The sequence below is a fragment of the Urocampus carinirostris genome, chromosome 9 (assembly GCF_059441175.1).
Source record: "Urocampus carinirostris isolate Australia breed hairy pipefish chromosome 9, RoL_Ucar_1.0, whole genome shotgun sequence".
In the NCBI taxonomy this organism is placed as follows: Eukaryota; Metazoa; Chordata; class Actinopteri; order Syngnathiformes; family Syngnathidae; genus Urocampus; species Urocampus carinirostris.
Window position 1 is genome coordinate 12,333,320 of NC_142357.1, and position 25,905 is coordinate 12,359,224.

Here is a 25,905-nt window from a genome sequence, read left to right on the forward strand (position 1 = left end):
TCCAGCTTCAGCCCACTGTCTTTGAAGCTCCCCCAAATTCTGGAAGCGGCTCTTCTTCACAATTTTGTTAAGGCTGCGGTCATCTCTCTTGGTTGTGCAGCGTTTCCGGCCACATTTTTCCCTTCCAACAGACTTTTTGTGGATATGCTTTGAAACTGCACTCTGTGAACAGCCTGCTCTTTGAGAAATTTCTTTTTGTGTCTTACCCTCCTGATGGAGGGTATCAATGATGGTCCTCTGGACAGCAGTCAGATCAGCAGTCTTCCCCATACTTGTGATTTAGTTTACTGAACCAAGCTGAGTGTTTTTAAGGCTCAGGAAACCCTCGCAAGGTGTTTCGAGTTAATTAGATGATTCAGGTGATTAGTAGAATAGCCTACTTGTATACTTTTTCATGATATTCTAATATTTTGAGATAGGATTTTTGAGTTTTCTTAAGCTGTAAGCCAAATTCAGCAATATTAAAATAATAAAAGGCTTGAAATAGTTCAGTTGATGTGTAATGAATCCAGAATGTATGACATTTTTGTTTTTTTAATTGCATTACAGAAAATAAAGAACTTTATCACAACATTCTAATTTTCTGAGACAGTCCTGTATGTATCCACCTGGTAATGCTGAGTAAAAAAATAAAAGTTATCAGACCAGTCTCTAAGCACTACATTGTCAAAATATATTTTCCTATTTATGCTGACATTCTTTTTACCTTCTCTTTAGAGACAGTATTGAGTGTTTAACCTGGAGTGCCATGTCCCTCAGCTGTGGAAAACATCCTGCATCATCCCAGTCCCAAAGAAATCAAGACCAGAGGAACTCAACGACTTCAGGCCAGTCGCCCTGACATCACATGTGATGAAGACCATGGAGCGGCTGCTGCTGCACCACCTGAGGCTACAGGTCCGTCACGCCATCGACCCACTGCAATTTGCTTACCAGGAGAAGGTGGGAGTGGAGGATGCTATATTATACATGTTACACCGATCCCTCTCTCACCTGGATAGGGCGAAGGGGGCTGTGAGGATTACATTTTTGGACTTCTCTAGTGCCTTCAATACCATACAGCCTCTGCTACTGAGTAGGAAATTGACAGAGATGGGAGTTAGCTCACACCTTGTAGAATGGATTACTGACTACCTGACAGGCAGACCGCAGTATGTGAAACAGGGGGGCTGTACATCGGACTCCGTGGTTAGCAGCACAGGATCTCCGCAGGGGACCGTTCTCTCTCCGTTCCTATTCATTCTATATACATCGGACTTTAAGTACAACTCTGAGTCCTGCCATGTGCAAAAGTTTGCCGATGACACTGCGATCGTGGGATGTATCAGAAACGGGCAGGAGGAGGAGTACAGGAAATTGATTCAGGACTTTGTCCGATGGAGCGACGCAAACCACCTGCACCTAAACACCACCAAGACCAGAGAGATGGTGGTGGACTTCAGGAGAACCAGAACTCACCCGGTTCCTGTAACCATCAAGGGAGAATGTGTAGAATTTGTCCAGACCTACAAATACCTGGGTGTGCAGCTGGACAACAAACTGGACTGGACTGCCAACACAGAAGCTCTATGTAGGAAAGGGCAAAGCCGACTTTACTTCCTCAGAAGGCTGGCCTCCTTCAACATCTGCAAAAAGCTCCTGAAAATATTCTATGAGACAGTAGTGGCAAGCGCCCTCTTCTATGCGGCAGCGTGTTGGGGAGGCAGCGTCAAGAAGAAGGATGCCTCTCGTCTCAATAAACTGGCTAGGAAAGCGAGCTCTGTTGTGGGCAAAGAGCTGGACAGCCTAACAACAGCAGCTGAGAGACAGGCACTGAAAAAGCTGAGGTCAATCATGGACAATCCATCGCATCCGCTTCACAGCATTATCTCCGGACAGAAGAGCAGTTTCAGTGACAGACTGCTGTCACTGTCTTGTACTACGGACAGACTGAAGAGATCTTTTCTTCCTCATGCCATGAGGCTCTTTAACTCCACCCGGCAGAGTAAAGGCCCACATTAAACCACACCACCTACATTGGATCTTACTGCATTATGTGTTCTGTGTAGCACTATTTAGTTAATCTATATAACATGCTAAAGTGGGCATTTGCACGTCACACTGGGTATTTGTATATTGTTTTCTTTTGGCTTTATTATTGTATTGTTCTCAGCTCAGGGATGCTGCTGGAAATGTGAATTTCCCTTAGGGGATGAATAAAGTATCTATCTATCTATCAAATCTTGTTTTAAACAATTTTCCCAACATCACTATCAATGACAATAAAGAAGATTTTGATGATTTTGCAGGTGAAGTCTTTCTCACCCCTAAAACCGCCATGCGTGGGCTGTGGATGTGGCGGCGTCCACGTCGCTTCCTGCAGTCGCGCAGTTGGTGGCGTTAGCTCCACATCATGGAGACCCTTTCATTCGAGCCTGAGCAAAGAAGAAGAAAACGATTTCAATTTTTACATCGTCAATAACAAAACAATAAGAAACTGTTTAGACCCTGATAGTAATTGCTTGTGATTCAGGGGTTCTCAGATTCTCCCTTTTCTTTTCTTGGGGTGGTGGAGAGTTGGATTTCATTTTCATGAAACATGCTTATTAATGGTAAAATTATAACCCAGGATTGTCACAATGCGATACCGGATCATTGTCACATACCAATATAAACCCATTAAATATGGGCAGAATTTAACATGCTGTGTTTAAACGGTGTAGTTTCAGATTTAACTGATCTATCAATTTAACTGGATTGGAAACCACACAGTTTGAATTTTGACAATCTGGTTCCTCTGGTCTATTCAAATTCTCATTATCCAATTCAATTTTAATCCTGCTCCTCTTAAATCTATGTTACCCATGGCCAACACAAAAACCTTCAGATTAAATCATTTTTGGATTACTGTATTTTTACAACCAGAAGGTTTAAAGGGACGATGTGTATTAGTCTGTGCATGGTAGTAAAAAAAAATATATTATTCAACATAAAAAAATTTTTTTAAATGATTTTTAAAAAATGTGTTCAGAACTACATAAACTATTCATATAAACATACATTTATTCTTTATACTCCTGGTTAAATTTGCATGTATTTGACATAACATGAGGCTCACATACAGGGACCTTAAATGATACTCCGTCATCTTGCTTCTAAGGGTGACCCAAAAAAAAGAAGAAAGCTTGTGAAACGCAGGACAAAGGTTAAAAGAAAAAAAGTGCGGTTTGGCCACTTTGCATCTACTAGGTTTGTATTTTTCACAATACAGCGACATCTCATCTCATCTCATTAGCTGCACCGCTTATCCTCAGTAGGGTCGCGGGGGTGCTGGAGCCCATCCCAGCAATCATTGGGCAGTGGGCAGGGGACACCCTGAACTGGTTGCCAGCCAATCGCAGGGCACACAGGGACAGACAACTCGCTCGCCCATTCACACCTAGGGACAATTTGGACCGGCCAATCCACCTGACATGCATGTTTTAGGAATGTGGGAGGAAAGCGGAGTGCCCGGAGGAAACCCACGCAAGCACGGGGAGAACATACAAACTCCGCACAGGAAGTCCGGTAGCTGGATTTGAACCCACACAGGAGGTTCCCAAGACCTTACAACTGTGCCGCACACTCGCTAACCACTGCGCCGCCGTGCTGCCCAGCGACATCTAATGGTCAAATATTACATACTGTCCCGTTACAGTATTCATTAATGTAAAATTTAAAAGTAAGTATATCTAAAATATATTTCCATTACAACTTTTTCAGAACAAAAGTCAAGTGAGAAACCCAAAAATCAGCAATTTAAAGAAAATACAAAGATAACACAGTCAACATGCATACACTCTATTGCACATTTAGAAATCTAAGTTCTAAAGTAAAAATACCGTACACTATATAATTCTGCACAGAGCAGCTGCGTTTTGAAAAAGATTGTGGAGGTGAGTAATATTTTTCTTAAGTAACAGTAATTTTATCTCTGAGGACAATAGTATATCCTATACAAGTACTTGCTTAAAATTGATAATAATAATTGATAAATATTAGGATCAATCCGGCCACCCCTAGCACAAACTTACAATGGCCAAGCTACGAACTCCAAGAGGAAGAAACGTACTTTGCTGCAGGAGGACAGAGGGAAAGATGTTCTTGTTCTGTTTTTATTCATTAAATCCTCAATATTTGCGGCAAAGTGGAAGAGTGGTTAGCGCGTCCGTGGCACAGTTCTGAGGTCATCGGATCAAATCCAGCTGTGCGGAGTTTGCATGCTCTCCCCGTGCTTGCGTGGGTTTCCTCCAGCGACTCCGATTTCCACCCACATTCCAAAAACATGCATGTCAGGTTAATTGGCTGGTCCAAATTGTCCCTAGGTGTGAATGAGCGAGTGGGTTGTCTGTCCCTGTGTGCCCTGCGACTGGCTGGCAATTAGTTAGGGTGTCCCCTGCCCACTGCCTGAGGACAGCTGATATGGGCTCCAGCTCCCATATGACCTTATTGAGGATATTGGTGATGATAATGAATGGATGGATCTTCCATAATTTAAAAAAAAAAGAATTCCTTTGCAGGGGGTCAACATAGCATGCAGGATTATTTCAATATGATCCTTACTCTAGTCAGACACGATATTGCACAACTCAAATTGACAAAATCTATTGTGGTTGAATTATAAAGTCTAAGATGAACTGAATCTAATAGTGCCAAAACCACACAGAGACACACAAAGGGGTTCCTGTTGCTGCGCCTGTGGCAATTGGAGTGTTTCGCTTCGCTGTAGTTTGGCATCCATCTGGAGAAACACACAAACAAACTCACTGAAGAAGGCTTGCTGTATGCTCAGCCACAGGCGGTTGGTGAAGGAAAGCTTCTTCTTGTAGGGAACTATTGGCATCGTATCAAAAACACACATGCACATTCACTCTGACTCAGACCCAAGTGAAACTATTCACACATTTGCAAACCCGACAACACACATGCATATATAGATAAAAAGGGATTCTCACTTCTTCTATGTCTAATTGCTAACATGTATACATTTATCAATCCAACAGAAAACAACACAAAAAAGGAACTGCTACAACAGAGATCAATAAAGATATTTGTATCTTGCCTTGGAGCAAACCACTAGTTCAAATGAGGACAAACAATAGTAAATAGTTACCATTTAAACACAATCTCAAAGTTCTTATCGCTCTGCCTAAGGTGAAATATTTTTATCTGAAAGCCTCCTTTTTCCCCAGACTTTCCCAGAGAATTATAAAGGATCTTATTCGATATTCAAAGTGATTCTAGTAAACTATTTTCTGCCAGCAGTAGCTGACCCAATAGCACTTGTGCTAAGAGCTTCTAGTGAGTCCCACCGGAGCCACTCATCCCAAAATGAAGACCATTTGCTCTTAGCATTTCTTCTTCCAAGATTCCGAAACAATACAACAGATTCAATACCATGGATGAATGAACGGGAAATCCATTGAAAATAATAACATAGCTAACATAAAAACTGAGTACAGCAGAATTAAGGGTTGCAAACTTCTGGTGTTTGACAAAAACTGAGGAGATAACTTGAAAAGAATGGTGAAATAAATGGAAATCAAACTTCTAATGATTCATTTTAACTCCCAAACCGAATAGCACGATTCTTTATTGGCTAACGTGTGGGTAAGCAAAATTAAAATTATTTCAAAATATGATGTTTTCCTATTAACTAACGACTAAGAGTGGGTTCAGAATAGTGATACAACGTTTATCAAGATGACTAAAAAAAGGGTATTGGATCGATTTTCTACGTATGAGAATTTGCTGCAGCAAGTATCTCGCAAGCTAGCTATAGGACATCGCAACACTAGCGATGGATTGCCACCATATGCCACCTTTGATGAAAAAAATCTGCCAAAGCAGCAAGTTCATTTTTATATCTTATTTCAAGTGGTTGCCGTTTAGTGGGACGGGTCAAGCTGGTTGTTTTCGTCACTCAAATAATTTGTCAACCATGTTCACTTAGATTGTACCTTAGTAGAATTTATTGATGTGTTTAAACTATTTTCAGGGACCTGCAGCATATACTAAAAATGCAAGCTGCTCCTGAGAAAAGATATATTTTCCTTTAGAGTTCCTGTCATGCTATTCAATGATTATAAATTTAAAAGAAATAACTGATCAGTTTACAAAATAAAAGAAAATAAAAACATGAAAGTTTGATGGGTTTGTGTGAAAACAAACAAAAATAATAAAAGCAAGGTATACTTGGTAAGATACATTTGAAAAATCAAGTTGGTCTTTTATTCTTAATTATTTCGGCCTTTTATTATTCTTAATTATTTCAATATGCGACCTAGGCAGTATCGCGCTTTGAACTTTTCATACTGTTGTAATCTTAAAGCAAACATTAGGACTTTTTTCCTTGAGCTTATTTGAGATAAAAGGAAATTTGTATTTTGTCGAATATCTAATGTGTTTACTCTGCCATACTAATGTATTCATATCCTTTTTGGAGTTATGTTGCTACAAAATGTCATTGCACTACTTCTTCATGACACAATTGCCTTTATGACATGCAAACCTGGAGTGCAAAGTCTAATCTTGATGTAGACATAGTTCACTATGTTCTTATTAATGACAATAAAGACAATTCTAATTCGAAAAGAAACTAATAAGTTATGATTTTGTACTGTATCGCATTGCATACTGTAAATGGCTTTTAATCTTATGGATGTACAATTGTAAAGTGCCTTGTGTATCGAGGTGTGTATGGTATCACCAGGTTCACACAGCTACCCACACCAACTAATGACTGGGAATGGTTACAGTTCATAACTCTAGATCCTATAAAGCAGATTCACGGTTTTTAGCATTCTTTTGCAACTTATTTGACATAACAAACCAATCATGGAAGAGAACTCAAAACAAAATTACTAAGCCAGACATCTCGATTTGAAAAAATACTGTTTGTCAATTATTTGCACTTTTTTTTTTACTTTGTCCTGCAGATTTTACTTTTGTCATCACCAGTGAACACGTTGTCTTCCATTGTCATCCTGGAAGGGGGATTATCTCATGTGCGGTCCCCGTTCTCAAGGTTTTTTCATTTTCCTCATGTTGCGGTTGTTGAGTTTTTCCTTGCCCTCATGAAGGTTTTAGATCAGCGGATGGTGTAATGATAGTCTGTGGTTTGCAATAATCTGTGGTCTGTGTAGCCTTTAGAGACCCCTTGTGATTATGGGCTATATAAATAAACATGACTTGACATTAATTTATTTGCAAGCAAAAAAAAAAATCAACATGCAAATATACAACAATCCTAATGGTATGACAACAAATGAAACTAATCCAATGATGGCTATGCAACACCGCAAAAAGAACAGAACTGATTTATTTGCTCATCATTGATTAATTAAACTGTCCCGTATTTTTTAATGTTCTGCATTAAAATAGTTGTTGTTGACTGTATATTGGGGAAAACTACGAGGCATGAATTATTGGTATTGTGAAGGTTAATGACTTTTTAATGCAATCTGGTCAAATATGAACAGTCATGATTCCAAATGGTTTCTTATTCATCTAGAATTAATGTCGAGACAGCACTTATTTTTCCCATTTTCATGATACTATTCACCAAGAGCTACTATAACTGTTATTCTAGGTAACATTTTCTGAATGTATTTATAGACGCCATTCGAGTACTTTAACGGTGCAGCAATATAAGTATGAGATACGAAAATGCAAAGTTATTTATCATTTACCCTGTCCTTGAAGATGAGTCAACAAACCACAATTCCCCGACTTAATATGAAACGATCCACTGCTTTTCATTATATTACGTCATTTAAAATGCATCTCATGAGTTTATGGCGGAATACAAAGCTAATTCCCATAGAGTGGATGTGCTTTCAAATGAAAAGACAAAATGCTACCTATGCGTTTCTGTTAAGATAGATTACTGTACACTTATTAATTGAATAGTCTTTCTTGTCATCTATTACAACATAGTGTATATTGGTCAAAACAAGATTAGACATTGCACTTCAGGATAAACATGTACTAAAAGACATAAGAAAAAAAATACAAAAAACAATATTGGGTTAGATAGGCAATAATTACAAGCATGGGTGTATAACAAGCCCATGCTCAAGCACCCCCAAATATTTTAGCATTTTTAAAACTCTTTTCCTGAATGAAGGACAGGATAAGCTTAAAAATGATGAAAAACGCTAAATAATAACGTTTAAAAAAAATGTGAAGAACGCAACATTGCATTAAAATTGTTCAGGCCATCGGATTCCTAGCACCGCACCTCTTTTGCTCTGCGAGTGTCACATGCGGCATAGCGGAGGAGTCTGTGGAGGCTCTCGTGTATAAGGGTGAGAGTATGTTACACACAACTATTTTACCACCCAATACCATTCATCCATTATCTGCACCGCTTATCTTCAGTAGGGTCGCTTGAGCCCATCCCAGCCGGGCAGTGGGCAGGGGACACTCTGAACTGGTTGCCGGCCAGTCGCAGGGCACACAGAAAGACAATTCACTCCCTCATTCAGACCCAGGTACAATTTGGATCAATAAATTAACCTGACATGCATGTTTTTGGAGGAAATCGAAGTGCCCGGAGGAAAACTCGCGCAAGCACGGGGAGAACATGCAAACTCCACACGGGGAGGCTGAGGTAGCTGGACTTGAACCCTGAACCTCTGCACCGTGGGGCTGCACGCTAACCACCCATCCGCCGTGCCATCCCTAGCGTAAACCATTAATTTGTTATCAACAGAAATCAGTCCTCATTTTAGCTGCATTTAATCTAATGCAACAATGATCAGCCTAGGTTGATTGTTGCGTATGTGTAAGCTGTGTGTGTGGTCATCCTCCCACACAAAACATTTCTGTAATAAAGAACACCAGGTTTAGGTGAGAAATACACAAAATGATGTATATGGTTGTCAGCGCTACCCAGTGGATCAGTTTGATGTGTAATGTGATGTTCACAAATGGGAAGTGAAAAAAAATTATAATGACCAACCAGACAATCCGGGTACTCAGCACCCCCAAAACTCTGAACCTAAAATCGCCCCTGTCCTAAAATTTAACAGCATCAGAAATGGAGCAATGAAAAATAGTGTAATAACAATAACCCCCAAAACTGTCACACTACCGCGACCTGTTGAGCTGTTAATGATGATGTTCCTGCTGTGTTAATCAGCTGAGCCCCAGGGGGTGGTGAGACCGGTTACTGTGACATAGAGTGTCAGGTGGGGGACTGAGGGTCAAAACAATTAAAATGACTTTAGGGCAGATAATACTTGCTGCAAGCCCCTTCAACACTCACTATGTGAGTGGGACTTAAATAAACCCATAAGACTTGACAGATCAATGTTTATTGTTCAAATTTTCCATTCATGCACCGATGGATGCCATCCCACTTCTTATACAACTACAGTAGATGTTAGGTTCATGGTGGAACAGACTAAAACTTTTGGAAATATTTCACTAAATAGTAGAAACAAAGTGTGAGTGTCCTGTAAAACCATTTAAATTCAACATCATGTAATCTTTAATACAAGACAGACACAATAGAATACCTAATGATTGAAAGCTAAAATTATTTAAAATGAGTCCACACAAACTACAAATGTAAGACATAATTGTCCAATAGATATTTAGCTTGTACTATAGACTGCCTCCTGGCCCTGGATGTTCGCTTCTCTATTACACAAAATCCAAAGAAATCTAGATTCACGCCAGTGCTAATGAACTTGTGCATTGGCTTAAAGATGAAACAATTGCTTTTGATTCAATTATGGCAAGGTTACCAACTGCCAAAACTAATCTCGAATACAAAGTTCTTGGGAAGGCTGAAAACCTCAAGACATATTGTTTGGGCACAAAAAAAAAATAAACACAAAAAGAAAATCCAGTATAAAGACGCATGTGATCTCCAATGAGTTAAATAAAAAAGCACACACACAAAAAAACACTGCCGTGCCGCCCTAAACATATGTTGATTTTGTAATTCACAGAAGAGCCAACATCGCATCGCGGATTCACGACATGTTGCTCGAGTTCATTCTTAAAGCGATAGTGTTCTCTAGTGGTAGACAACAATATTTACATTCAAATCCAACCACACGGACAAGCATTCAATGGGGGAAAGCAGTTTTATTAATATTTGGGGGGGCAACTCTCCGCTGTTAATATCAATGAGTGCTTCTGTAAAATGACTGCATTGCGTGTCACGTCCATGTCCTCTAATGCGCATGCGTGACAGTGGTAGCATTCACACAGGAAGATCAATTCGCATACAAGTCGAATTTAGTTGGAAACGTGAACAATCTTACAAAACATCGGATTTCACCCCAAAAATTTGGAAGTGAGCATAGACCTCTGCAGTGTGAACCTTGCAAAAGAAAATAAAAAGAGAGCCGTAGAGACACCGAGAAAGAGAGAGAAAGAGAAAAGGAATACCACTACATTTTTTGGCAGGCTGGATTCAATCTGTTGGCGGGCCTGCTCTGACCCACGGGCCGCATGGTTGACACCTCGGCCATAAGTTAACAAAAACACAAATCCCCCATTAACTACATTTTGGAAAACACTGTCTAAGCAAATAAAAACACTACCTAATTCCTAAACTTAACTCGAGCTTTTTTTCCCCCGAAAACAAAACAAAAGCGGGGTTGAATCTGTTACAAGTAACATCCAACTTACAACCGGCTTGACTGACTACTATGACCGATAGATGTTATTTTTTCTATTAAATGCTCATTTTCTTTAAATTACAAGTCTGGTACCGAAGCACGTAGCAGCCCAGAAAACTACGACAATTTGGGGGAGCTAGCCAGCATCCACTACACTCATTGTGTGTATACAATGTGTGTATATATATATATATATATATGTGTGTACACGCATACATACACACACACACACACACACACACACACACACACACACACACACACATATTGAAGGATTTTATACATTTGACTATAAAGGATTTCATACGATCGAATACAAATTACATTTAATGCAAAAGATATTCACTGGCTGGGCTGTGGTGCAATGTCAGGGCACCCTAGTAGAAAATTTTGTTTACAGGAACGGCAGGAACGGGACTGTAAGGCTGATAAGCTAATCAGCACACCGAGACGCAAAAAGGCAATGATGACGTAGAAACGCTCTGTGTTGTTTTGGTTGTTCCAGACATCGCGGCGCTCTTCTCCGAGATGGTGGAGCCCAAGGGGCTTCGTTGGCGCGTCCATGGGAGGAGTCGGCACGGCATTGTGAGAAGAGAGCTAAAGGACTTCGAACAATTTGGTAAACGGTATATTTTGATATTTGATTCCCAAATATAAGGACGCATGTGTATATATATAATATATATATAAAAAAATAAAATAAATATATATATATATATATATATATATATATATATATATATATATATACCGTATTTTCCGCACTATAGGGCGCACCGGGTTATAGGGCGCACCCCCAAAAAATAGTTTTTGGTCCTATATCTTCCATAGTTAAGGCGCACCGGATTATAAGGCGCTACAATGGGAACGTGGACAAAACAGTCCGATGATTCAGTCCAACTGATGACCCCCTTAACATTCCCAAAGCTTGCAAAGAAGCAAATACGTGTCGTAGACACGTGCGAATGCGGTGTCCGTACGATGTCACTTAAATGCGTCATTTCAAATATCATTCGGAAGGTTCAAGTCTTGGGATTCAAGAAATGCCAAACATTTCTATGTTTCTATTTTCTTTTTCGCTCGCAACTTTACTGTGCATATGACAATAAACACTTGGAATTGAGTTGAATTCACTCAACTCATCACAGCAACATCAAGATAGTTCTAAAACAAGATACCGGGAAAACATAAAGCCGCATAACTCACCTAAGTTCTCACGTTCAATAATGATACGCAATCATGGTCTTCTTACAACCGTTAGTGAAGTAAATCCAGGAGAGTAAATTATTTGCAAATACAGACTGATAAAACATGTTTCTCTATGGTGTACTTTAGCAAGCTTGCTAAGCTTGCTACGCCATTGCTAAACTCGGCCAATTGCAAGATTTGTTTTGGTCATCTAGCCTATTGGAGGCTCTGAATAATTTCAGCCAATAGCGATCGATTTAATTGATGATTGACACATCTTTTTCGGCCAATTGCAGGGTTTGGTTTGGCCATCTATCCAATCCGAGGCTCCGAATAACTTCAGCCAGTAGTGATCGATTCAAATGATGATTGACACATTGGTTAGCCAATGAAACGCCGGTATATAAATCCCAGCATACACCGCGGACTTGCTACGCCATTGTTAAACTCGGCCGATTGGAGGGTTTGTTTTGGGCATCTAGCCAATCCGAGGCTCCGAATAACTTCAGCCAATAGTGATCGATTCAAATGATGATTGACACATTGGTTAGCCAATGAAACGCCGGTATATAAATCCCAGCATACACTGCGGACTTGCTACGCCATTGTTAAACTCGGCCGATTGGAGGGTTTGTTTTGGCTCCGAATAACTTCAGCCAATAGTGATCGATTCAAATGATGATTGACACATTGGTTAGCCAATGAAACGCCGGTATATAAATCCCAGCATACACCGCGGACTTGCTACACCATTGTTAAACTCGGCCGATTGGAGGGCTTGTTTTGGGCATCTAGCCAATCCGAGGCTCCGAATAACTTCAGCCAATAGTGATCGATTCAAATGATAATTGACACATTGGTTAGCCAATGAAACGCCGGTATATAAATCCTAGCATACACCGCGGACGACTTCGCGCTCGGGGGAGAATCTAGTCGGCGGCTGTTGAGTAAGTTGCGAGACCTTGCGAATTTAATATTGAGCCATATATAAGGCGCACTGTGTTATAAGGCGCATGGTCAGCTTTTGAAAAAAATTAAGACTTTTAGGTGCGCCTTATAGTGCGGAAAATACGGTATATATATATGTGTGTGTGTGTATGTATCTACATATATATACATACACACATATATACACACAAATATATATATATATATATATATATATATATATATATATACACATTTAAATATACACATACATATATGTTACTTGTACAAATCAGTAATTACAAGTTCGATACAGGTAGGGTGAGGATTTGATTTCATCCAATTTTGTCATGATTGCCCTATTTGGAACACCTGTGGCAGCTTGATTGGAGCCAACAGCCCGGACAAGCTGATTGGTTGGCCACACCCTTCTTAAGCCCCTGTCTTCTGTTCAAACTTTGTCAGATCGTTTGCGAGCTGTTGTGTTTTCAATCAGTGAGCGTTTTCGTCCGACTTCATCCCTGTTAAACCTGTTTTCTGGCTGATCCCCGTTTTCGACCCGTTTCTGAACCTGACTACGCCTGTTCTGCCTGCCGCCTGCCTACGACCACTATTTCGAACTCGACATCGCCTCTGATCTCCAGCCCTGGTCAAACGACGTGCCATTCCCGCCTGCCTTCTTACGACACAAAAGTGTCATCCCCGCCTTGCTCGATTCCGCTCTCCGCCAGTCCTCGGATCAAGCAATCAAGCAAGCCTAAAATCTCACTCTCTTTCAATAAAATCTGAGAAACGCATGCAATTGAGTCCTGTGTCCGTTCTGGTCTGTGACAAATTGCTAGCCTCAATTTTGTAAAAGTAATCACCCAGGAGAAACTATATGTAGGAAATTGACATCTGTTAGACATATTGTACGTTTATTGAAATCAGACTATTGCTGGTATTCCGCTTATGTAACGCCAATAAATCGTACCCAAGTAGTCCGTAGAAATGGTTGGTTTATTTGTTTAATTTTTTGAGTATTCATGCATGTTCAGGCCTGTCTTGGAGAAAAAACTGAATATTGTGATTTAGTTATTTATTTTCTGATAATGGCTTACAGTATGTAAGTATTCCTTTTTATGAAATTCTAATATCAAGGCTCGTACCTTTTTAATGGCCAAATTAAAGCATTTTTGAATCAAAATTTTAAATGTAACCAATACCATTAAAATCATTCTTCCAGTGAGAATCATGCATCTTGCAGATCCAATAATGATTTACATACGTGATCTTTCATCTTGCGTGTGTATTCCTCAAGACATAGGATTTTTAGATCTTGGCTGAGACAGATATATTTGCAGATCTAAACAATACGTGTGTAAATATTTTTGAGACAAATCTCTCCCAGTAAAAAGGTTTGGTAAAATGATGGTAATATAGAGCTTACATTTTCAGTTGAAAGACATTTTTCCCATTACAATTTACCACTTGGAAGCACTACCTTAATTTTGTAGGGCCTTTAATAAATGTCCATTATTCATACTTCATCCTTGCACTTATACACATTTTATCGTGCCATGTTGAGAATGACCTGTTGGGGCGATGACGGTGCATAGGACACCGCCATACAAGCTAAAGCCAGCTGCCATAGATCACGATGGAAGAAGAAATGCAATGGCAAAGAAAGCCACCAGAGAGCAGTGTTAGCATTATTTTTAAGCTGACATGTTGTGAATCATGGCAACAATTCCAAGCATTTACAAACATTCACTCAAAATTCAAGCACTTTTCAATCCTTGAAAACACAACAGTAAAATCAAGCCCTTTAAGGATTTTAAGCACCGACACAAACCCGGTAATATTTTAAAATGGAATGTTTGAGTTTTCACTCTGATCAAATAATAAATGGCTGATTTGTAATAAGTTCAGAATGCATGCCATTATTTTCTATACTTATAATAAAGAACTGTTTTACAACTTTTGAATTTTTAGGAGACAGTCCTCTCTACAGATCTGCCGACAACAGTATCTTCATCTTTGATATTTTTCTATCTTTGGTGCCACAAACAACTGTGTTTTGTATCACAGAGACAAATGATACATAGTAACTCCTTTTTACTCTCTAAACCAGCCTCCTGTGTATTGATTGATTTCTGTGGGACATTTCCATTTTATATTCCTACCCATGGCAAAAGATGCCACAGTTGTATCCATGCACATATAGTGTAAGTCCATGCTTCTGACAAGCAGTTTATAAGCAAAACACAAAACGCATCAATTCAGCACACTTTTGGAGCCATGAGTAAATCACAGCACTTTGTTGATTGTAGTGAGTGACGTTAATGAAATCATCTCTTATCTAATGTCAAAGGTTAAATGAGGACATGAAATCTTGAAGCATAATGACGTTGCTCCTGCGCTGCCACTTTTAATTAAGTTGTTTACAAACACTATTTACACGGGTTGTTTGTTTGCCACTAGTCTCGTAAATGGTTCCATTGTACTGCTCCAAATATCCTGCTTCTGAATACAATTGGACGATTTCTTGAATATATATGTTTGTGCACAATGCGGCTGGTTATTTTCTTCTTTAGCACAAGAAAAAAAAGGAGGACGCTGTCAAAAAGGGAGTCCTACCCAGCTTTGACCATCAGCACATTCTCAAAAGTCCTTTCGCTTACACGTTTTTGTTAGCCTGTAGCCACACTTTGGCTAATGTTTACATAATAACAATGCTGAGCGGACTATCTACAGGTTTAGCAGTTTTAATTTGTAAACACATTCTTTGTGTTACATTCAATCCATTCTTCCACTAAGTCGATTGGCAAGCACTAAGTAAGATGGGTGTAAGGAGAATTTAATTTACTACTTTTATTTTACTATGGTGAATATGTGAGCGTGACTGATGCATTAAAGTGCACTGACAACCCCACCATCATTATCCTCGTCATCAGTTCCGTTCTCCCATAAAAAGGGAAAGACTATTTTTCATCACAACCAGCCACTTTATAGTACCAAAGTAAAATTCACTTGCGTGTGTTATTTGTATTTAAGCTCACTTAGCAGTTTTACTTGTACTTTGTTGTCAGACGAGATTTTTGGTAAAACACTTTAAAGTATTTTTTTGCTTTAGAGGAATTAAAAAAAAAAAATCAACATCAGCAGCTAGTAATATGGTAGTTATTCATTGTTCCATATTATGCCTTTTAAGCAACTATGGATTTCAGTTTCTGCTCCAAATTTTAACTTTGGTGCATCCCTAATATTAACATGTTGTTTCGCTTCAACTACCAAACAAGATACGCGCCAGTTGAAAGCATCAGAGAGTAAGGCAGCGATGGCAGCTGAGAATTACAAATACAAAAAAAAAAAAGTTATGATGCAACATGTTTGTCTTTGTGTTGCATCTACTCCTTTGACCAACGTTTTTTACTTATATGACATTTATTTTCTGGTAAGAACAAATCACAAACAACTTCTGCTAGTCTGGCATGTTTCTTTAATCTAAAATCAGTTTGATCTGACAACGTTTTGGTAGATTTGCATGTGTGTGTGTATATATATATATATATATATATATATATATATATATATATATATATATATATATATATCCATCCATTATCTGTACCGCTTATCCTCAGTAGGGTCGCGGGGGTGCTGGAGCCCATCCCAGCCATCTCCGGGCAGTGGGCAGGGGACACCCTGAACTGGTTGCCAGCCAGTCGCAGGGAACACAGGGACAGAAAACTCGCTCACTTATTCACACCTAGGGACAATTTGAACTGGCCAATTAACCTTACATGCATGTTTTTGGAATGTGGGAGGAAACCGGAGTGTCCAGAGGAAACCCACGCAAGCACGGGGAGAAACTACACACGGCGGTGGTTAGCACGTGTGCGGCACAGTTCTGAGGTCATTATATATATATATATATATATATATATATATATATATATTTATATTAGGGGTGCATGATTAACCAAAATCTAATCACCGATGTGACGTAGTGCGATTGTGTAATCGCATAGCACTGATTTTTTTCAAGGATTTATAGACAGCAAACCCCGACCGACAAAGCTCTGCAGAAGAGGGCGCCGTTTACTTAAATTTCACCTCTAAATAATCCTGTAAAATTAACCTAAAATCCCAATCCAAGACTTACGCAAAGTAAATTAAATGCTGTTGTTAAACTGTTCAGAGAATCTGGACTGTTTTGATTTATTTTGAAAGGAAACACTCTCAAATTATTATTATTATTATTATTGTCCCAAACTGAAATAATCACTGCAAGAGCTACTAACATGACCAATCTAGGTTGGAACACACAGAAATAGTGTTTGCCTGAATTCTTTTTTCCAAATTTCATGAAAGATGAGTGTAGCATGGGAATCTTAGCTGGAAAATAGCTGAGACAAAAGCATGAAGCCTTCCCATTAGTATTTTGCACATTTTTCTAAGGGTATGCCTAAGCGAGTCCAAAATTGGCCATTTGGAGACTCCAAAAGGACCAGTGAATGGTGACATCATACAGACGCCTCTTTGCTTTTCAACATTCTGACGGCTCGGCTCGCAGACAGGCTAAAGCATGTCAATAGTATTTACCCTTTGATGCATAAGTGGGATCAAAAATGACCCCATGGTTTGTTATTCTTCAAAATCTTTAGAAATAAAAAGTTGTAATACTGTCATATTGCAAGTATTCCTCATAAAACGTGTATGACATGATGAAATAGAATTTTAATTTTTTTCCCCGCACTAATTATCGACACCAATCATGGATGTAAGTACGTTAAGTAGGACTGGTAGGTCATGTGCATCCAGGGGTTAAGAAGTCACAAAAAAAAACTAGCACAGAAAATGCACATTGTAGGCACTACACTGGTCCGAAAAATCGTATTTAGGTTTTTCAACAAAATTTTGCAGCCCTAATATGTATGTATGTATATATGTGTATGCATGTATGTGTATTATATATTTATCATATTGGTAATTGTACTACTTTTAAATTCTATGTTACTTTTTAAATTCTATGTCACTTTGTATTTTATGTATATATGTGCACTAAATCAGGCAGCTTTGATTTTCATTGACACTTTGTGTAAAGAAAATAAAGGGTGTTCTATTCTACCTTGAGATTTTTTTCTGAGTTCGTAAATCTGTCAATATGTTATTAACACTGCCGACTTAAGTGTTACAAATCTAGATTTTTGGTAACTGTTTAAGAAAAACTGCAGAAGTCATAACCTAGATAAAAAGCTTTAGGTTTTGCTCATTCTAAATTTATCAATGATAGCACAGTAGAGTGGAGAACATAAGTATTTGAACACCCAGGTATTTTCCTATATCTCCCACTTCGAAATCCTGGAGGGGTCTGAAATTGTCATCATAGGTGAGAGAGGAGAGCACCATCCCTACTGTGAAGCATGGGGGTGGTAGCTTCATGCTTTGGGTGTATTTTTCTGCACATGCGACAAGACGAGTGAACTGCATTAAAAAGACTGGGGCCGTGTGTTGTGAGATTTTGGGGAACAACCTCATTCCCTCAGTCAGAGCATTGAAGATAGGTCGTGGCTGGGTCTTCAAACACTACAACGACCCTAGCACACAGCTAGGAAAACCAAGGAGAGGCTCTGTAAGAAGCATATCAAGGTTCTTGCATGGCCGAGCCATTCTCCATACCTGAACCCAATCGAAAATCTTTGGAGGCAACTCAAATTCTGTGATCTCAGCGACAGCACAGAAACCTGGCTGATCTAGAGAAGATCTGTGTGGAGCAGTGGGCCAAGATCCCTCCTGCAGTGTGTGCAAACCTGGTGAAAAACTACAGGAAACGTTTGACCTCTGTAATAGCAAACAAATATTAACATTCGTTTTCTCAGAGTTTGAATTACTTATTTGGAGCTGCATCACACAAACAAATTGTTAAAAAAAATCATGCATTGTGATTTCTGGATTTTTCTTTTCAGTTTATCTCTCTCAACATGGACATGCACCTACGATGAAAAGTTCAGAACCCTCCATGATATCTAAGTGTGAGAAATAGCAAAATAGCAGGGTGTTCAAATATGTGTTTTCTTCACTGTATACAAGTCTCGTTAAAAAAAAAAAGATTCTATTTGTTCTATGGATTGGTTAGTTTATCAAACAGAATACATTATATTCAGTGCTACAGCCGATTAAATAAATTAGTTAACACAGATCCTCAAAACTAATTAATTTGACTTCATAAATTTCATGGAAAATGTGATTTCAGGAGCTAACTCACCTCTAAAACATAGCCAAAATTTGCACATAGATTTATTTTATGTCTGTCTGACATAGATTTTTGTTTTTAAATAAATCGGAATACGTTTAAACAGTTAGTTAGAACTTGGTTGTTATTTTCAGCGCATACTTTACCTTTAATTGATACACATTTTTGCGGTCTCCTTTGTTTCTACAATGATATTGGATTTGAAGTATCAGCACTCCTAAGAACAATTCTGGCAATGACTAACCGATAAATCTGACATGTAGTTGCATTTTCACCCCGCTTTAGATTTGCGATTAGCACAACTTTGTATAAAATAAGAGTAAATAGAATCTTTGATATGAATGCCAAACATTAGAAGTAGGGCAGGCATGAACATCCACCTTTTTGGTTTTTGGTTTGAACAATTTTATTGACACTATTGCAGCAAAATATGCATATGTACTGTACATGTTTCATAGGTAGTAGGAGGATTGTCATTAAAGGTAAACTGCCTAAGATGTCAGTGTCACAAAGCAGACTCTCAATCAAAGTTTTGAATCGGCACACGTGTCATACCTTTGTTTTAGAATTCAAAAGAACGCTTCCTAAAACTGTCCAGTCTCCAAAAACTACATTGTAAATTGTTATGTCTGTTTATCATTACATTGGTTGAATGTATTTTTTTCTTTTTACGTCTTTATTACACCTTGGTCTGGAGTACCACGTCTGATGTTGTTGTACATCTATGTTGTTGTACTTATGTTGTTATCAATGATAATAAATACAATACTAAATCTTCCTGAGCAGTTTTTTTTTCAAAGCCCAACTTTTTTTAACTTTTGCCTAGAATTAGAGATGTTTTTGGCTTGTTGTCGGATATTTCTAAGGTGAACTTTTCCAATCTGATTGGAATGAATCCAAAATCAGTTTGCTGCTGCAGCTTGTTTCCACCTAAACTTGTAAACGCTCAACTAATCTGTAGGCATCATTCCTTTAGATTTACAATTGCCTTTATTATCATTGATAACAATGTAGTAAACATTGTTTACAACAAGACTAGACATGTATGTAACTCTAGTAGAAAAATGAGACAAAGAAAGTCAGAATAAATACGCATTTTTTAACAAGGTAGTGCAAGGAGACTCACCTCAGTTGTGAGTGCATCGTAACAGTAGTGCAATGACAGATAGTACCGCAACACAATACATTTTATTGGCAATATCCATCCATCTATCCATCCATTATCTGCACCGCTTATCCTCAGTATGGTCGCGGGGCTTATTGGTAATGTTAAAATACACCTTGCTTGTGTTTCTGGGAAAAACTGCTTGTTAAGATCTTTTGTATGTCACTGTTTGCCATGCCAGGTAGAAAATAAAGACAGAAAAACATTTTGCAAATATGCTTTACAGCAGCCGTAAAGCGCCTTGCCACCATAAAAAGGTGTGACACTTGGATAGGGTCTAATCACATGACTGAATCTAATCCCTTATAAAAGAGCTGAATCCAGACCTAATAATTGTCTTTAGAATCGGATCAGGACACTCCTAGTCAGAACTATATTACCCCCTTTGAAACCAACCCTTACTCTTAATTACTCATTAACCAACACTACCGGGAATAATTCAGGTAAATTATGAGTATTAGTGCTTACAGTGGGACAAACCACAGTATTCTTTGGTTGTGGCATAGCCAAAAACATTATAAAGGACTCATATCACCCACACCTCCATCTCTTTGATCTGTTACCCTCTGGTATGTGCTAGAGGTCCCTTAAAACAAAGGCTAACAGGCTCTGGGACAGTTTCTTTCTCAGAGCAATCACCACCCTAAACAAGTGTGCAAGACTGTGAAAAATATACGTATCATGCCAATTGTATTAAAATATGGGTATTGTATTGGGTATTCATATCTTCTTGGTTGACTTCCTCTGGATCTTTTTTTCTGCTAATTGCAAATGATGACACGCTTAAAGGAGCTGTACAGAATTTAAAACTTGGTTACTCTTTCCCGTCATCTCCTGGCTTAAAGTTTTGATTAATTAATTCCTTAATTCACCCCGACCACCACCCATTTGACCACCGTATGTGGTAGGTGCTACAGGTCCCTTAAAACAAGGACTAAGAGACGGTTTCTTCCCTAGAGACATCAACACCCTAAAAAAGTATGCAAAATTGTGAAAATGTATGTCTTGCAACTTATCTGGAATCTTTTTTGCTGCTGCTAAATGTTCATTTGTTGTTGCTTCTGAATGTGTTTGCACTTCTTTTCCTTGCACTACTGGTACGATATACTATTCTTTTTATTAGACTATTAATGTAATTTAGGCCGGACACTAAGCACTTTTATGTAAATATTTTTGCCTATTTATCCTGAAAGTCTTTTATCTTGCTTTTCACTTTAAAAATTGTACTGCATGTTTATCCTGGAGTGCCATGTCTAATCTTGTTGCATACAATGATTCACAGCATTGACATGAATGACAATAAAGACAATTCAACTCAATTGATTGCAGCCTTAGTCAGCTCGTTCATGATGTGCATGCATGTATGAGCATATCTTGGACGCGGTCGAATAAACTTTTTTCAACTTTTTGGAGGTTTAGGTTGGCGTTTATTGGGAGCAGGCATTTTCTTTCCTACACAATTTTCACGCCACACTGATTTTTTTGTTTTTTTAAACTGCAGAGACAAGCATGATGTCACTCTCCAGAAGTTCTTCGACCACATTTCTCAAACCTAATGTTTTCTGCCCCAAACAGCTCTGACAAAAGTAAGAAGAAAGCAGATAGGCACAGTAGAAAAAATACCACACGGTCTCTTTGAACTCAGTGAGCATTGTTAACACATACTTAATAGAAAAAATATTTCACTTTTAACTTTTTAAGGATATTTCAAACGGCGCACCTTACCTTTAAATACTTAACCGTCTCATTAAACTGCCAATAACTAGTCTTAACCCCAAATGACTCCTTTACTCATGCCCAGTCAGAAAATTGGAATTTACCATACAGAATGATTTGTTGTCACCACACGGGCTTATTGTGTTCAAACCATAGATGGCAGCTAAATGACAACGCAACAAGATTTTTGCAACCCTTTTGGCAAGCGCACACATCAAGTTAGCATGGTTAGTTAGCGTCTTCAAAAAACACGGAAAAGGAAAAACTGCTGACTTGTTGGTTGATGGCTCCTTGTATATGTTTCTGTGTACCTCCCCTCCCGCACACGTCAATAAGCAAAATGACAGGCCAGCCAAAGGGGAAAAAAATGTCTCAACAAAAAGGTTGTGAGGGAAATCAAAGATTTGATTGTGACCTCATGTAAAAGATCTACTTAGGTGCAGTGATGGTCTTACATACAGAGAATACCGCATAGGGGTGAGAAAACATGACGAAACACACTGGTTAGACAAGTCTGAATCCCGTGGTGGACCACCACGTGAAGTTTTCAAGCACTACAATGTAAATATTTTTGCCTATTTATCCTGAGATTCATTTCATCTTATTTTTCTCATAACGACACCTCTCACCCAGGCTTTTAACTAGAACAAGTAAGTTTGATCACATTACCTCGATTTTGGCAAACCTGCACTAGTTCCCTGTAAGTTTAAGATGTGATTTTAAGGTTCTGTACAAAATCATGCATGAACATCCCCCCCTCATATCTTTCAGAATTAATTTCTCCTATATGTACCTGCTCTAAGCCTTCGCTCGGAAAATGCTGGTCTACTAGTGACCTTAAGAGCCAAAAAGAAATCCGCAGATTTGAGAGCATTCTCCATTCAGGCCCCAATGTTGTGAAATGCTCTGCCCCTCTGAGTAACGATCCGCAACTTCAGTGGAACTGTTTAAATCTGGAGTTAAAACACACTTATATTCTTCACCTTAATAATGACCCGTATTTTATAGACATGGTGTCTTTGTATTTTTGTTGATGCCTTTGCAACATCCTTTGCAGCCTGGTCATCCTGGAAAGGGGATTCCCTCATGTGCGACCCCCTTCCCAATTTTTTCATGCTGAGGTTTTGAGTTTTTTCTTGCCTTCGTGTAGGTTTTAGATCATGGGATGGTGTAAGAATAGTCTATACAGCCTTTGAGTCTTCTTGTGGTTAAGGGCTATACAAATATACATGACTCGACTATACTCTTTGATCCATTGCCCTCTGGTAGGCACTACGGGTCCCTTAAAACAAAGAATAACAAGGCTGAGACGGGCGGTTTCTCTCCTTAGGCAACTAAAACTCTAAACAAGCCTGCAAGACTGTATAAAATATATCTATTGCCATTTGTATTGAAAAATGGGTATTGTATTTGGCTTTCATATCTTTCTTATCCACTTATTTGAGAATTTTGTTGCTGCTGAATCTTATTGCACTATTTCATTGCACTGTTGTTACAATGTACTTATAAATGAAGCCAGTCTCCATGCACACTTGTAAATATGTATGCATATTTAACCTGAAATTATTTTTATCTTGTTATTGTCTTTTAAGACTATGTTACGCATTTATCCTGGAGAGCCCTGTCTAATCTCTTAAACAATGTTCACTATGTAGTTATCAATGACAATAGAGACGATTGTAAGTCTCATTTTCAAAACGCAAATGTAAGTAGCAATTGGTTGGTTGGTTGGTTGACATAACCACTTGGGTAGTAGGGGCACCCTTTCTTATGGTGTGTCTTGGCCCAGTAGAGCCTGGTAGCGCCCATCCCAGTTACTGTTATTACATAGTACGGTGAAAATGTATGGAGACAGCGATGATGATGATGACATTGAAAGTTGTCATGGTGATGATATGATGATTAAGTGACTGTGCATCCACAGAACCTTTGTAAATATGTACTGTATATTTGTGAGGTGTTTGTTATATATAAACACAGGAGATCTAGCTTTAAGACACAATTGTTAAATAAATCAATTGGAATAAATATACATATGCTTCCTTCTATTTCTTTTCGGACATGTTACATTAACATTGTTTAGTTCCTTTGACTTGTTGTTTTTTTCTCATGTTTGAAATGAAGTTTCATTCATTCAATTTCAAAATGAACCAATTTGAACGCCGACATCAAAATAATTCACTATGCATTAACCGCCAGTGGATTTTGATGACACACTTAAATGGAATACCAAACTGCCTCATTGAACTGCCATTGCATAATCTTACCTTAGATGACTCCTTTACTCGTGCCAGTTCTCAAATTTTGATTCCCTTTACAAAACGATTAGTTTTTAGCACACTGGCTTATTTTGTTCAAACCAGAGAAGGCAGCTGAATGACAACCCGGCAACTTTTTGCAACCCTTTTGCGCAAGCACACACGTCAAGTTAGCACGGTTAGTTAGCATCTTCGAAAACGACAACACAGAAAAAGGAAAACTGCTGACTTGTTGGTTGCTCCGTCCATGTTCTGTATATGTTTGTGTGTATCACCCGCACACAATGTCAGTCTACCAAACGACAGCACATCCAAAGGGGAAAAAACACCTTCCCGAAAGGAGGTGGGGGAGTTCAAAGAACTAAACCCCCATCACGTTTGATCCTAACCTCAAGTAAAAACTTCAGTGACGGACCCAGAGACAGAAAGAGCACCGCAAAGGGGCGAAGGAACACGACGAGACACAACGGCCAGACGAGCCTGAGTCCCGGGGAGGACCACCGCGTGCATCCCGGTCGAGCTCCGAGTCCCTCTGCCTGTCTGCCTACCTTCGAACCCTTAACCATGCTTCAAAGCCGGCGTGCCATTTACAGGGCCTGTCGCTACCATACACCACGTAGACACACTTCCTAACACACATTATTTCACTATCCACCCATCACGTTTATATAGCATGCTTGGTAGCAGGCAGCGGAAAGCCATGCTAAAAACGAGGAGGAGGTGGCGGAGGAGGACAGGGGGGCAGTGAAGAATATACAAACTGGCACCCGAAACCGGCCACGGAGGCCACAGCAAAGGGACTTGGAGAGAAAGAGGGAAACCGTGGGGAACCAAGCGCAGACTGACCTGGTCGAAAAGCGCCGAACTCGGCCAAATAGTAGGTCGGTTCCGAGTTAAATCCACTCGCACTACAACAAAGAGGCGAAGATGACCGAGCGGCCGCGGAAGAGGCCGAAGTGAAGCTCTCTCGGAGCAGCGCTACGCATGCGCAGTGCGCTGAAATTGGAAAGCGGGAGAGAATCGAGTAAATAAATAGAATAACATTTTGCCCCAAAGTAAAGAAAAGAAGACATTCGCGTGTCTATTGCGATGCTGTCGAGTAGAAGTTCTGTTTGTAAACATGTAAGTGTGGAATTTATTTCAATACAAAGATTCCCAAATTCTGGACTAAATTATTCCCTTGATTTAACTAAAACCGTCCCATAACCACCCAAATTAAGTGAATTTGCGCAAGTAGGAATATTGTGCTGTATACAAATAGGAAACCAGTCTATTGAATTATTTATTATTTTTAATGGAAACGTTTTATTGAACAACTGATATAATTGGTTTATAAATCCACTCATCCATTATCTGCACCGCTTATCCTCAGTAGGGCCGCGGGGGTGCTGGAGCCCATCCCAGCAATCATCGGGCAGTGGGCAGGGGACACCCTGGACTGGTTGCCAGCCAATTGCAGGGCACACAGACAGTTGACTCACACGCTCATTCACACCTAGGGACAATTTATACCAGCCAAATTAACCTGAGATGCATGTTTTTTTAAAGTGCCCGGAGGAAATCCATGCAAGCACAGGGAGAACATGCAAACACCGCACAGGAAAGCTGGTAGCTGGATTTGATCCCATCACTTCTTGTGATTAAGGGCTATACAAATAAACATAACTTAACCTGACTGTACCACAGACACAAAGAATTTTATTAGACAAAGAATTTTGGTTTCTTTATTGTATTTTAAAAGCAAAGAACATAACA

At 39.2% G+C, this 25,905-nt stretch overlaps 2 protein-coding genes across 2 annotated transcripts in view; one reads left to right on the top strand and one right to left on the bottom strand.

The window, feature by feature from the left end:
• pcgf3 (polycomb group ring finger 3) overlaps positions 1-25,143 on the bottom strand; it is a 56,396-nt gene extending 31,253 nt beyond the window's left edge. Inside the window, exons 1-2 of the mRNA XM_088344560.1 lie at positions 24,997-25,143; positions 2,305-2,414 (exon numbers count right to left, since the gene is read on the bottom strand). Of these exons, the coding sequence (XP_088200686.1) occupies positions 2,305-2,319 (15 nt within the window). The 5' untranslated portion in view covers positions 2,320-2,414; positions 24,997-25,143. The remainder of the gene's footprint in view (positions 1-2,304; positions 2,415-24,996) is intronic.
• The window catches only part of slc49a3 (solute carrier family 49 member 3), a 33,003-nt gene continuing 31,986 nt past the window's right edge, over positions 24,889-25,905 (top strand). The window contains exon 1 of the mRNA XM_088344558.1: positions 24,889-25,272. The gene's annotated coding sequence lies outside the window, so the exon portion shown is untranslated. The remainder of the gene's footprint in view (positions 25,273-25,905) is intronic.